Source organism: Glandiceps talaboti, chromosome 18 (assembly GCF_964340395.1).
Source record: "Glandiceps talaboti chromosome 18, keGlaTala1.1, whole genome shotgun sequence".
Classification (NCBI taxonomy): domain Eukaryota; kingdom Metazoa; phylum Hemichordata; class Enteropneusta; family Spengelidae; genus Glandiceps; species Glandiceps talaboti.
In genome coordinates, this window is record NC_135566.1 from 8,117,934 (window position 1) to 8,131,893 (window position 13,960).

Consider the following 13,960-nt stretch of genomic DNA (forward strand, 5'->3'; position numbering starts at 1 on the left):
AAAGACAGTAGTTTTGTTGTCATTTGGGCTGCCGCAGGAACCCCTAACCCTACTGTAATATTGTAACTTGGTATATGTTCAGAATTGCACAGAGAAGTGCTATGTAAAGATGGCCATGTCATCTTGAAGTATGATTATCTTGTCTATGATCAGAATAACTGGCACTAACCTAACCAGCATGTGCTAGCTCACTGTATAGAGCAAGATGTGTTTTCAGACAGGAGTAACATCGAGCTAGCATTCGGCTAGCCCAGTGGGTAACACAGCTAACACTAACACCTAACCTTGCTTGCTTTTGGAAGGGTTAAATGCCAGCACCAGTTTGGTGTTATCTGGCTGACTCTTGCCTAGCAATCAGAAAGGGATTCTTGGAGTGTACTATATTTGTACACTTTAAGATGGTTACTGAGTGACAAGACGACAAAGAAACTGAGAGAAATACTAAAATATTTCTGTGGAGTAATGGCACTATTGATTAGGTTGGTATTGATGTAGATTGGTGATACTGCCATGAATACATTGATGTCAGAGTGAATCAAAGCCTGATAAAGGAAGTCATTGATTTAAAAATGAATCAATGAATCATTGAAAAGTGAAATCATGTAGTCTATTGAATCAATGACAAACTCAGTGTGATTTAAATCAATGAAAACTAAATAATGGATTTTTGACAGCTTTTATTTATTCACCTTGGAAGTCTGGATTTCTACGAACTTGACATTTTCTTTCTCTCCATTTTTTTTTTGCAGTGAACATGTGTCCTTTTCGTTCTCTTTCTTCTTACACGGTGAGAGTACAGTGTGTACAAGTGTTGAGATACAACAGCATCATCCACTTAGAAGATTGGCAGTAGAACATCTGTCAGCCGCTCAAGGCTCAGCTACAGGTTTCCAAGGTAAGCCCTCTAATGGAACTATCGTCATAGTTACATCACAGGTCCAATGGAACTATCGTCATAGCTACGGTACAGGTCATGATGTCATTGCCTGATGTGAAATCAGAACCTCTATTCACAGGATGTTGTTTCAACTATCCATTAGCAATGATAACTTTTATGTCACTGTTTTGTGAGTTGTGTTTGTTAGGTATGTCCAGGATCAGAGTTCCTCCAGTATTAAATTTCAACAGTATTTCATTCCAAAGTAATCTTTATTATATGTATGAAAAATTCCATAATTTATCATATTTCATCCTCCCGGATGTGATTCTAATACAGCACTTTAGTAATTGCATCAAAAAGATAAACTTCCAGGGCTATGACTTCAGACACTTGCGTTGACATAATAGCAAACAAAAAACCAAGTTAGGGAAGTTATGGCTTCTGAATTAGCCTAGAGGGCATAGTATATATGGCTGTACCAATGTCATTATGTGAGTTGTTTACTGGCTTGAGAGACTATACTGTTTTGTGGGTTTTCACCCACCTGTTCTAACTGAACAATGATAATCTGGCCATAAATCAACCTGTGGGGGCAGTATACATGCCTACTTATACTATTGTAGGTGCTAACTAATAGGGGATTGGTATAGGTACAGTAGCAGTGTTGTCAGCCATTGCTGATATCCATCACTGATGCTTTCCATGCGAATCTCACTATTATAGTAAATTATAGTTGGATAATATCATGATTTTGGTTCTTTGGGAAGGGGTGCTAAGTAGATAAAGTCTGGTTGAGTTCGTGGCACAGTTTACTGCATTTCACTTGCAAAACGATACATAGATTTATTTCCGTTACCAGTTTTCTGTAGCCCATCTACGTAGTAGATCAGTGACTCGGTTGTATTTATTCGTATCCCTGGATAGCGTACTAGTGTAGTAGAGTCACAGACCCAGTGAGTAGACGACCAAGTATTCTGAGATATTGAAATCTTCATTTTATTGACTTGTCCATTAGTGTGCCCTCTCAAACCTATTAGATGTATCAGTGATGCGCAACAGTTTCGAATGATGCACCAATATTTTGTGTGTTACCCTATCTCATAGCCCAGAATTTATAATTTTGACCCTCAACAAGAGCAATGTCATCTAATGACAACACTGCTGACTATGTTCATATACATGCAGGAATTACAAATAATTAATGAGGGTTATTTATAATAGAAAAAAAAATGCTTTTATTTTTGTGATAGTCATCAATTGGTATATATCCAGTGTTCTACTAAAGATGTCATTTTCTATCAGCAGTTGAGATATTGTCAATTCCCAATAGACGTGCTATGACAATTCATCCATTTTGATGGCTGTCCACCTTCAAAGCCCTAATCATCCACTGTGACTCATCTCTCCATGTTGTCTTTCCCTTTTGACAAATTAAAATTATCCAGTCCTAAACTAGAATCGTCTGTAAGTCACGAATTGGATAAATTATCCCCCAGTTTTGTGTTACAGCAGTGTATGCGGCTGCAACTACGTTTTTATAGCTGACATATTCAGAAATGTGTTCCTTGTAAATTGTCTTACTTGAAAATTTAATCATCTGACAATTTAGGTTTGTAGCTATTTTTAGGAGAGACGGTTGTGGCATTTTATGTTGTGTAGGCAATCAATATACATAACTTTCCATTTCTGTCGCAGAGATATATTTACTAAGCATCTGCTCACTGTATGCACTTATTGTTGATTTTAAAGAGGTGGCCTTAAGCCAGATTGACAATAAATGAAATTAACTTGAGTGTAATGCTTCTTGTATTCACTTTGACCCCTGACCTTTGACTTCTGACCCCCTTCCTCCACAATACTAAATGCATAGGGTATGATGGTGATTTACATGTTTGTTTCACTGTTTTGTAAGAAATGCTCAGTTTGACCCTGCCGAACAATGCAGGTTTTCCCTGAGTACTCCGGTTTCCTCCTGCTTCTTCAACACTAGGGTGATGCTCTTGTGGCGAACATTCAACAAATTTCGGAATTTATTTGGACAAATAAAGATTATTGTATTAAATATAAGGGTTAGATACTTTCAATGCATTGGTGAAATACTTGCCTATAAATAAATCAAGTATTGTTATGTGTTCTTACAGTGGTGTTGAGTCCATATGGATTGAGTGGAGTCCTGACTGGACAGACATTTAAACAGGGTGATCAGAATGCTGAGAAGGTTCTCCACGAGTGGAGGCAGTTCTTTCCCATTGATGTCACGTCTGACAACAACGATAACGACGATAGTAACGAGAGTTCCGATACTCCTGAACAACAACTCTTACCTCCTGCAGTAGAAGTATTAGTAGGTGAGTGGTTGCAGAATTTTGCTCGGACAAATTTATGTCGCAATCCCGTTGAAGTATTGTCAGAAAAATTAACAATTTTATGTCAAAAAAACCCTGTACTTATGTTATTTCAAAATGTATGTAAATCCTTTTGTGTATTTTGAAAGTGTTTATGAAACAAACAAAATGTGTCATTCATCTTGTGTACTTGTCAGTAAGTCAGCCAGTCTCTTGTGTTTATTTTCTAAGTATACTCAAAAACTACTTTGAATATAGTTGATTGCATAGGCAACATTGCTACAGATTTATTCCACTTGCTGATGCAGGTCTGTCACAAATTGCAACCACTGAAAACGAATCTGATTTTGATGCAAATGTCGCTGACTGCATCTTCATTAATTTAGTCATTTGTAAGACGTGGCTCTTATACATGTCAGAGCAGATTTAATATTGATTTAAACAAGGCAGCAAAACTGAGAAATGTCCACACATGTTCAACTAATGAAAACTGGTGGCATGACTCATACATCTGTATACATCTGATTTCTAAATCCTGAATGTTCTATTTGACAGGAGGGGTCAGGATGTGCTATCCTGCATCTTTTATTCTTGTAGTCCACCCGGAAGAAGTGCATACTCCCCCTCCACCCCCACCTCCACAGGGTAATATGACACAGGCTGGTGCATTACAAGCTGGTCAACCACAGATGGCTAAACCTGCTAATATGCCATCAGGTAAGGTGTCTTGTCTGTGTCAAAGCAATCCTGTATGGCTTCTTTGCATCTAAAAGTGAAACCAACTTGTCTTTTGAGACACAAGTGTAAAGCTTAACTTTACTTCGTGTATGAATTGTCAATAATGTGAAACTTTCTAATGTTTTGAAAATGAGAATTAGGTGTTTTGTTTGCAACCATTTTGTATGGGGCTACATTTGATAGAATTCAAGTCTCAGCATATATATATAAGAAAAAAACATGGGATATTTCTCAAATCAACAGCATACTTTGTAGTCATTGGAACCAGCTTATCAGATATAGAACAGACAATGCTAACTTTATTGAATTGTGACTAGAACTAGTGTATTAAAAATGGCATGAAGAAATGTCAGCTACCTGAAACATTTTGCTTGAAATGTCCGGGAAGACATGAGGCATATCTCTGACAAATGAACAAAACAAATCTTATGGATTGAGAAAAAAGAAATTTCATTTTTGTTGTAAGTAATCTTTTTTAAAAAAGAAAAGAAAATGTCTCATCATTTCACTCATTTTAATATAACATTCATTTTTTTGCATCCGTTAGTAATGCCTCTGACTCCCCCTACATCACCTTGTGACCAAGCGTTGCCAGGGGAAACAAAAATCACAGTTATGCCGACCAACTCGTTCCAGAATTCAGCATCCATGGATTATAGTATGATAGGTATAAGTGCTCAGCAGTTGTTGGAAATCTCACCAAAGATAGCCCAACGGGTGGTAGAAACAGCCTGGCAGGATTCCGTTACAAATGCCTTTGTCAACAAGTAAGTCCATAGTGCAAAACTTCCGGTCAATTTCAAGTTGTGACGTCAGGTCAATTTCAAGTTGAGAGTTGGATTATTAACTGGTAGCTGTAATATGTAATGCTGATATATATTTGTGTTTCATTTACACCATGTTGTTTATTGATGCAAACCTTCAGGATGAGAGAACATGCCCAGTGATAGAAATTGTCGCAAATGTTTGCTAACATTTGATGAATACTGTGAGTTTAACAAAACATATCTAATGTTTGTTTATGTATCAGTAGGTCAGTAGAATGGGTAACATTACCTGTCAGTGACTATTCAAATTAGCAAAGTGTAAAACATACTGTGGTCATTTTCAGTGCAGTGTTAGTTTGGACGCTGTTTTGTATTTGTACTGTAACCCTCTGTATGTACTTCAGAAATTGTTGATAAACATATCGTAATAAGTAGATATATTCTGTAATTGTATCACAGCATTTCTAGCTGTTTGTGTTGTCATGCAATATATATAAAGTTTGAAATGTATTGAACAACTCGGCATAAGATTTTAGGAATGAAGTATTTGCCAAGTTTGTAAGTAGTAACGGTTTCTCTGTGTTGTTCAATGTTATGTATCAGTCCCTGGTCATTGCATAAACGTTATCTTGAAAAGGATTACATGGGATCATTCTTTTGTTCTGGATCAACTTGTTCTATATCTCGGTCAAACCCAGATTTTAATCCTAATCTGAAGTGGACCTTTAAAAAAGTTGCGGGGGAATTCAAATCAGAACTCTTCCAAAAAGCTTGCTGAGGTGTTGTCCTGTTTTACTACTCACTAATAATTTGTAACACTCTTACCATTTCCACTTTCAGACCACAGTTGAGTGAGCCAAGCCCTGCACCTCCCCCACCACCTCCCCCACTTCCACCACCCCAGCAACCAGCTTCATCTAGCAATGAGGAAGGTACCACTACCAGCACCGCCGCCTCCACCACCACCACCACCAGTAGTAGTAGTAGTAGTGGTGGTAGTGGTGGTGGTCCATCAGCTACGTCTGCCTCATCTACAACCACCACTACTACTACCACCACCACTACCAGTATTGCAAACACAATGCCAAATATGGCTGTCACCGGTGGATTCTGGGATATCACCGATCCAACAAATAAGGCTAGTTGTACATGCTCAAGGTAAGTTTTGACAGTTTTTTGCATTATACCCCAAACTAGATATATGGTGTAATTTTAATAACTTGATACTTTCAGATTAAATTACCCAGTGTCATGTCTTTAACTATACAATGTGATTATATTTAATTTTAAAACTGACACGAAAAGGAGATAATTCATGGCTTCAAGCAATACTTTGTTGAAGATGTATCAGTTAACTAACATATGTTAAGAGTAAAAAGTTCTTTTAGAGTGAATAGAAAGAGTGATGTAAGAAGATCAATGTCGTGAGATCACAGATGGTAAAAAAAATTGATGTATAGGAAAGTGCAGTAGACTACTGTAAGATATGTCATGTTGTTCAGCTCTACCAGGTGAGTGATAGCTGAAAGTGTGGCTTGAATGTCACATCTTACAGACTAAGTGTACAGCAGCATTGATTAATTGTATCCTATTGTTGATTTCAGGCAAAAAGCACAACAGAAAAGCAGGCCGGGATTCCCCTTTGGAAAGCCTATCTCTGGATCCTCACACGGTGCTGGCAGTAGTGGCAGTGGACTTGGTAGCAGCAGTAAACATAAACAGGACTCCAAACAGGATAAACAGTCACTGCGTAATTCACGCCCGCTTACATCATTCCATCATCGCTCGTCTTTGAACGATGACCTCATGTCAATGGATCATGATGCCACCAATCAGAGGCTTGGTATCAGTCAGCCCCAGTTGATTACCTCAGCACATCAGGACCCCAATGCAAAGAAGAAAATACCTCTGCAAAACCAGCAAGTCAAACAGGCATCAAGTCTGGAGACTGGACAGACCGACTCGCCACATTCTGCCGTTCCATCCCCGCTGTATCCCCCACCTAACACTAACAGCAATGCTGAAAGAACAATGCCGACCTTGAGTCCGTACCCTCCTCCGAGGCCAGGGTCAGAGTCCGAGGTGACTAATTCTGTGACCAGTACAGGGTTTACAAGGACCGATTCACAACTTGGGGCATCCGGAGAAAGTCTGGATTCTAATCTCAATGAGGGTAACATTACAGGAAGGACTTTGGAGCACATTCTCAATGATAGAGATGCGGATGAGGAGAATAGTAAACAGGAAGAACTACTCTGGCAATGTTATAAACTGCCACAATCAGAAGAAGTGAATTTTAAAAGACCGGCACTACCAGCCAATAAATTTGAAGATGATCACCTGCTGAGTGGAAATCTAGAAACATTGTATAGTTTAAATGAAGAAACTGAGTAAGTTGGGGAGAATTTTTTGTAGTAACATCTTCTAGGCCAAAAGATTGTTTTTGATTTGGAGCTTGTATACCTGCATGGAATCTTAAGAAAGTGATAAAGGATCACTGTGCTAGGATGTCAGTGGATGAGTGGTTAGTTTGTGTGCCTCTTACAGTCTGGATTGGAAACTCTTAAGTGCCTGCAAGGAGTGATAGATAAAATAGGTTTCCATGGTTACTCAGTTTTCCTCCTGCTTTAACACTTGATCACTTTTGGTGCTGTATAAATGATGATTATTGGATTAGTAAAATATACGTTGTGCAAACTTTTGGCAGCTTAACTAAAACTTTGGGATTAATTCCAGTTTTACATCCCAAGGCACATCAAATTGATAGGACAGATCCATAGAGCTGAATTTAGATATCACACTGTTATCCCACCCTGATTGTGTTTTTCCTCGCCTCGCCTCGCCTTGCCTCATTCCCAACTCACAAATAGTGTAATATAAATTCTGTTTCTCTTTCAGATTTTATCAACAGCCTGTGAAGAAATTGAAATGTGAATATAAAGTAGAAATTGAAGAGTCTGTGTTTTCTAAAAGTCTAATAATGCCACTGTCTCTTGAGCCTAAAGTTCCACAACCTCCCTCCCCAGAACCAGTGGATCCCTACGAATTCATGGAAGATCCTTCCGTAAGTATAATAAGTGGAATTCTAATGTGATATAGACCGGAAAATCCGTTCTTGATTCGCTTATGTAACAACTTGCTATCCCACTCATATCGACAATGACAACAATGGATCATTCTGCATAAATTCAATTCTGTTCAAAGTATTTTAGTCATGGCAGATATTATAGAATCTATTCGAATAGCTGTCCAGTGACAAATGGGGTAGTGGTACATTGCTGTATAAAATATTCCAAAGTATGAATGAAAATTTCTTTTCATAGATTCACAAACTTTGTGAAAGCAAGTCCCAAATTTTCATTGTCGTCTCATCAACATAATCAGGGGAGTGTACAACAATATACTGTTGTCATACGTTTTTGGTGAGACACGTGAAATGGTTTCAAAGCTTGTCATGGACAGCATGTATTTGTGTGAAAACAGATTTTTCGAAGAGATTTTTGTCAGACTTGTTTCAGTCCTTAGTATCAATTGCTGAGTCCATGTATTTGGTTTTAGATCACAAAATATTCTGACTTGACCCCGTCTTGGTATTTTCAGACACAGTCTGGACCACTGTTTCCTAGGAATAGAGGTAAAGATGGTAAGAAAGGTAGAGGAATACTACAGCGTCGGAACAGTATTCGTAAACAGCAAGATAAGAAGAAACAAGAGGTATATTTCTATTGTTAAACACCGTCACTATGTACAATATATATATACTTCCTTGCACTTTGTCTTAGGTAAACAAAGTCTTGTGAGTGTAGATACGAGAAACTACCTGTTATGAAAAAAAAACAGTAAATGTATTGCAACTAGATATAGACACACAGGGGGTGCCAATGTTTTGACATCTGCTTGAAAAATGTCACAAGAAACGATTTATTCAATATTGCTATTTCAAATTGTAGCATGCACAGTTTCGTATTGGTTTGTGTGTGGTTGTATCAAACAGCTGGTGAACGGTAACTTGACATGGGCTGTATCTTTCCTGTAGGCATGTACACTCTGTTATTTTAGTTCAACATTGGCTTTGAATCTCAAGGTAGAATTGGTACACTAATGGAAAAGATTATTATTAGTCACAAAGCATATGTCTAGCTTACAATGATGAGGGGGCTTTCCATCGCGATGTTTCATGTTCATAGCATTGTTTATTTCTCAATTATTTATAACAGGAGGAACAGAAAAAGGCTGAAGAAGAGAGACAAAAGCAAGAACAAAATCAATCCAAAGAACAAGCCAGTGATAAAAATCCACTGAGAAGTAAGTCTCAACGTAAGGAATCTGCTAAAAACAGAACTTTTTCTACTTTCTCTGTAATTGTGATTTAGTAAATGTTTGTGAAATGCACTGCAGAGCACATCGAAACCAGTATATACGACACTGGTAATCCAGCCTTCGGTTTACTAAGATAGACACAAACTAAATCTATTGTTCTTCAATGCGGTAGATTACACAAGTGGGGGATAGGGTTCCTCTGTTGTGTGATTCTAATCACCCTGTGATCAACGTAATGTAAACATTGGAAGTCCCAAAACAGTTTATAGAACTGTATATTAACTAGTTTCCAGAGATGCCTCCCTTCTGAGACGATAATTAAACCAACGTCCATTCAATAGCTTATCGCTAATGTATCAAGATGTTGCGACAATAGTTTTAGTTTGTGTCTGTCTTAGAAAACGAAGGTCCAACTACCAGGGTGATATATACTTCAGCCATTGCAACCTGACTAGGACATTGATAAATTTGTCTAGACTACAGATATACTAAGATTGGACGTAATCTTGTAAATACAGTGGTTTATTACCTAAAGTAATATATTTGTTGTAACCCAAGAATTAAATGATTGCTAAATTAAGTCATGATGATAATTTGATGTGCTTCGCAGTCTGTAATGTACTCTGTCATGTATTGGTGTAAGTGTTCAATTTAGCATGCTGTAAATTGTCTGATGGGATGGATAGGGTTGGGTTGGGTTGGCTGTCAGGGGTACTCCATTCTGATATATCTATTCAGCAAACGTGAAGACGTTACCAGTTTGTGTAATAGCCTAACGGCAATGACTGCCTAGTCACTATGACAACAAAATTAGAATTAACGGCGACTGTCATTTTAGTTCGCCATGGCAACCTTAGATGACACTTAAAGTGATCATGTCCCAACAGCACTTCAGTCATTTAGGACGTGACCTCCACTCATTATACTTTGAAGAAAAACTAATTTTGATATCGGGAACTGCTGTGTCTGTAGTGTCGAAAAGTAAAGGAGGACATATTTTTATATCCCTACAGGTCCATTGTCGGGTCTACCCGCGGCAAGACCTGATCCAACCGCTAAAATTTTCATGCGAGAAACCGATCTAGTGGTGACTGCCAATGATCTTGACCAGTTATTTGAATCATCAGATGATGATGATGGTCCTGGGGTAAGTCAATTACTGTTACCTGAAATGGAATCATAATTCCCTAGGTGTGTCATAGATTATAACAAGCATTTTATTTCTTGGTCATCATTCCACTCACTATACATGCATTACCAGAGGCACATGTGAGAAACCTTCTTATTCTATTTCGACACTCTAGTATGAGGTAAAATGCTAATTTTGATACCAAGAAACCAAGAATTCTAGCTATCACAGGGCAATAACTGACATTCAAGCATGGACTTGGTATATGTTGTTTCACATTGGTTTTTTCAAGTACGAAAATAGTAAAGTTGTTTTATGAATAAAAATCCAAAATGAATTTGAAGTGTCATCCATATGGCCATTGTAAGTAAACCATATGAATTACAACCGACCTTTGACCTTTCCATTGACACAGGTCACAATAATCTATCAATATTAAAAATATTTTATTGAAATTGTTAGCCAAACTCTGGGGAAATGATGCTACAATTGACCTTTGACCTGTGACCTTTCCATTGACAAAGGTGACTGTGAGCCATATTAAAATGTGAATTATTATTATTTCTCATTTATGTACAGCAACCTTTTGATGACATCAATCAGAGGATTTCACAGATAACAGAAGATGGTCCTATCAGACCAAGTAGTAGTAGTAACAAGACTAACCCTCACACTAGTAATGGTTTCCTAGGTAAGTACTCTATGGGATGGGGGTTGGGTGGGGGTCAGGTGGGGTGGGAGTAACTTAGTCTGGGAAAGATGACTTGCAGATGACCTCTGGCAACAAACTAAATAATATCCAGATAATCAATCCTTCACACCTGATAAGTACTTTCATTTTTAACTCAATCCACCTAATTCCATGCCATGGTTTTATTTCTAATCCACTATCATTTGTACTTGATAGGTGCCAGCGAACTACAGAGAATGTTTCCTACTCCACCATCACTGGAGCAAAACCCAGCATTCTCACCTTGCAATCCTGGAAGTGCTGAGTACGTCAGTCCTGATTCAGCTCCAGGGGCTACACACCTAGAGAGTACTTCAGTTGTCCCCGATCTCACTGATATGGAGATTGAAGAGAGTTTGGGTAGTCCCAAACCAGAACCAATCAAGGTGTGTACACCCCTGTGCAGTTAACTTAGTTTGTTATATAAGTTAACCAATCTGTGTGTTAGAAGATTGATACTCAGTTTGACTCTCCTGCACAACACAGGTTTTCTTGGGTATTCCAGCTACCTCGTGCTTTAGCGCAAGAGGTTCAAGGTGCTGTGGAAACAGTGATCGTACCTCAATTTCTGAATTCTATTGTGGGTAACCAAAGTATATATTGTTACACCATTATGTTGTCAAGTAAGATGATACATTGCAGTCAGGAAGATGTCACAATTTATATTTGTTGAGGAAATTTCACTTTCCAAAAGAGAGAATTCTGATGAAAGTCATCTCAATGCAGAAAAGAAATAGTCTTTACAAGAGCTGACATAGTTAATGTTATACTGTAAGACAGATAGATTTATGTGAAAAGAATGTTTTCCCCAGAAATAATTGAAAAGTTATCTATTCTAGAGAGCATTCTTACTGTACAGTGCCTCTGAATTTTACTAGATATTGACGCTTTCTTACTATTGATTGATTGATTGATTGATTAAAACAGAACTACATACAAAATAACATTTCATATCCCGACACTCTATGAATGTACCCCCCCCCCTCCACACACACACACACTCCACCCCACCCCCACCCCACACAGTCAGCCTATGAGTTATCTCTTACTAACTGTGAGTTTGTGTATGTTGTGTTACTTTCACCAGGATTGGTCTTATGTATACAAGGTACCAACAGTTCAGAGGTTTTATGCGTCTACAATGTATGCTCCATTGAAAACACTGCCAAGCTCCAAACTACCACCTCTGAAGATACCAGAGAACTGTATATACAAACCCTCCTGGCAGGTGAGTAACTAGTGCTAACCACTTGCTTGGAGCACAGAGCCCCCCACACCAACAGAAGTAGGGAAACTATGTTAACCCTTGCATAGATTACTATGCTCACATGATAAGTTTAGTTTGGTACTCTGGTAAGTAACCTATGGAATGGAACGGAACGTCAGTTCTGATTGAAAGCTATGTAATCTCTTCAGGGAACATAAGTAGATTTTACCTTCCTACAGATCTTATTAAAGACACTGGTACTGTAGTGCCCACTGGTGAAATGACTGAGGAACCTGGGTTGATATTTAGTGTTTCACAGCCCTTAATTAAGACACTGGTAGGAAATCTAGGTAGAATGACTGGAGAACTCTGGTAGAATTTACCTATTTACTCTGTGGAGCATCTAACACTTTTACCAACTTACAAAATCCTCACAAAGTACATGTATTTCTGTGTGGGATGTAATCTTTTCTCTCATCATCACAATCATGTAATTCTGTTTTCTCTGTAATTCTCACAGGTGGGTGCTTCACAAAAACAAGAGTTTCTACCATCAGTGAAAGACAGCAACCTGCCAAGTGTTAGTAGTGTTGATACTGATATGGTCAAATTCAACCAACCAATAACGTCGCTGCCATCTGTGGGCACACCTGGAGTACTGCAGTCACCTGCAGCCTTCCAAGGAAGTCAGGAACATCAGTCCAATTTTGAGAACTCGCCTGCATCAACACCGTCATCGTATGTCAAAAATTTGAACTCCATGGAGCCTCCTACCCCAACGAATAATATTCCCGAGGCAAACAGTCTATTTGTGAACCTCGTGCTGTCAGACTCCTTGCTGAATATCTTTAAAGACAGAAACTTTGATAGTTGTGTTATTTGTGTGTGTAACATGAATATCAAAGGAAACGATGCAGCTCTATATCTGAACGACAATGTTAACAATATGCTGGAACACAACTGTGTGTGTGGCTTCAGCGCTATTATGAATCGGAGGTACGGAACTGGGAGCGGCTTGTTTGCCGAGGACGAGCAGGAAATTACGGGACAGCAGCATGATATCGCCTTGTGGGCACAAAACACAGATCACATGGATACAGATCCTAATAGGAAAGGTGGCACGGAGGAGGACAGTAAATCAAGAATGGATTCATCCTACCGACGGCATCCCGACGTTCTTGTGGACATCGTGCAGGAGCAGTGCTCCTCACCCTATGGTACATTAAGTAGACTAGACTGTGTAGTGTCACGACACACCAGACACAAATCAGGCAACAACTCAGGGCAGTTAGCTAAGAATCAACTGGAACTATCGGACGGCTGTGATGCCTGTTTTTTCGCTTTAGAACAAGGAAAGCAACTTATAGAAGGATCACAAGCTGGGAAATTAGATGATACATTACTAAAAGGGACCTGTCTACACAGCTGGGCATTTACACCTGGTAAGTCAGCAGGTACCACTTCTCTCTCTCTCTCTCTCTGTTTTGTGTGTAATCAGCAGTAAATAAACTAGTTTTATTCCTCTCTGAATTTTTGTAGATGACAGTACATTTGTCCAGTCTGAAAATTGTCTTTTGGATGTCTTCTGAACTCAGATCCAGAGAAAAATTTCATGTAGTTTTAATATTCTTGCATAAATCACTCACTTGTTTTGTATCAGTCTAGTGTGAACCTTCAGATGATAAATTTGCTGAACGATGGACAACATCTGTTGTATCGCCAGAAATGTTTATCATCTGTGAAAAAAGTTGAAAATTATATTTGTTCAATTCAAGCACAGATTTGAATATGTTGTCATACCCTTGTGTCATATGTGGTTTTGCTAGGAAGCAGAAGTCGTATTA

The 13,960-nt window shown here is 38.5% G+C and overlaps 1 protein-coding gene across 2 annotated transcripts in view; it reads left to right on the forward strand.

Annotated features, from left to right (window-relative positions):
• LOC144448830 (mediator of RNA polymerase II transcription subunit 13-like) overlaps window positions 1–13,960 on the forward strand; it is an 83,608-nt gene that overhangs the window by 55,532 nt on the left and 14,116 nt on the right. Inside the window, exons 5-18 of one of the 2 annotated variants that reach the window (XM_078139136.1) lie at window positions 750–895; window positions 3,022–3,228; window positions 3,781–3,942; window positions 4,511–4,730; window positions 5,571–5,888; window positions 6,335–7,120; window positions 7,629–7,794; window positions 8,331–8,444; window positions 8,948–9,047; window positions 10,064–10,197; window positions 10,759–10,870; window positions 11,087–11,295; window positions 11,997–12,137; window positions 12,637–13,558. In XM_078139136.1, coding sequence (XP_077995262.1) covers window positions 750–895; window positions 3,022–3,228; window positions 3,781–3,942; window positions 4,511–4,730; window positions 5,571–5,888; window positions 6,335–7,120; window positions 7,629–7,794; window positions 8,331–8,444; window positions 8,948–9,047; window positions 10,064–10,197; window positions 10,759–10,870; window positions 11,087–11,295; window positions 11,997–12,137; window positions 12,637–13,558 — 3,737 coding nt within the window. The remainder of the gene's footprint in view (window positions 1–749; window positions 896–3,021; window positions 3,229–3,780; window positions 3,943–4,510; window positions 4,731–5,570; window positions 5,889–6,334; window positions 7,121–7,628; window positions 7,795–8,330; window positions 8,445–8,947; window positions 9,048–10,063; window positions 10,198–10,758; window positions 10,871–11,086; window positions 11,296–11,996; window positions 12,138–12,636; window positions 13,559–13,960) is intronic. The other variant, XM_078139137.1, reaches the window with a different exon arrangement.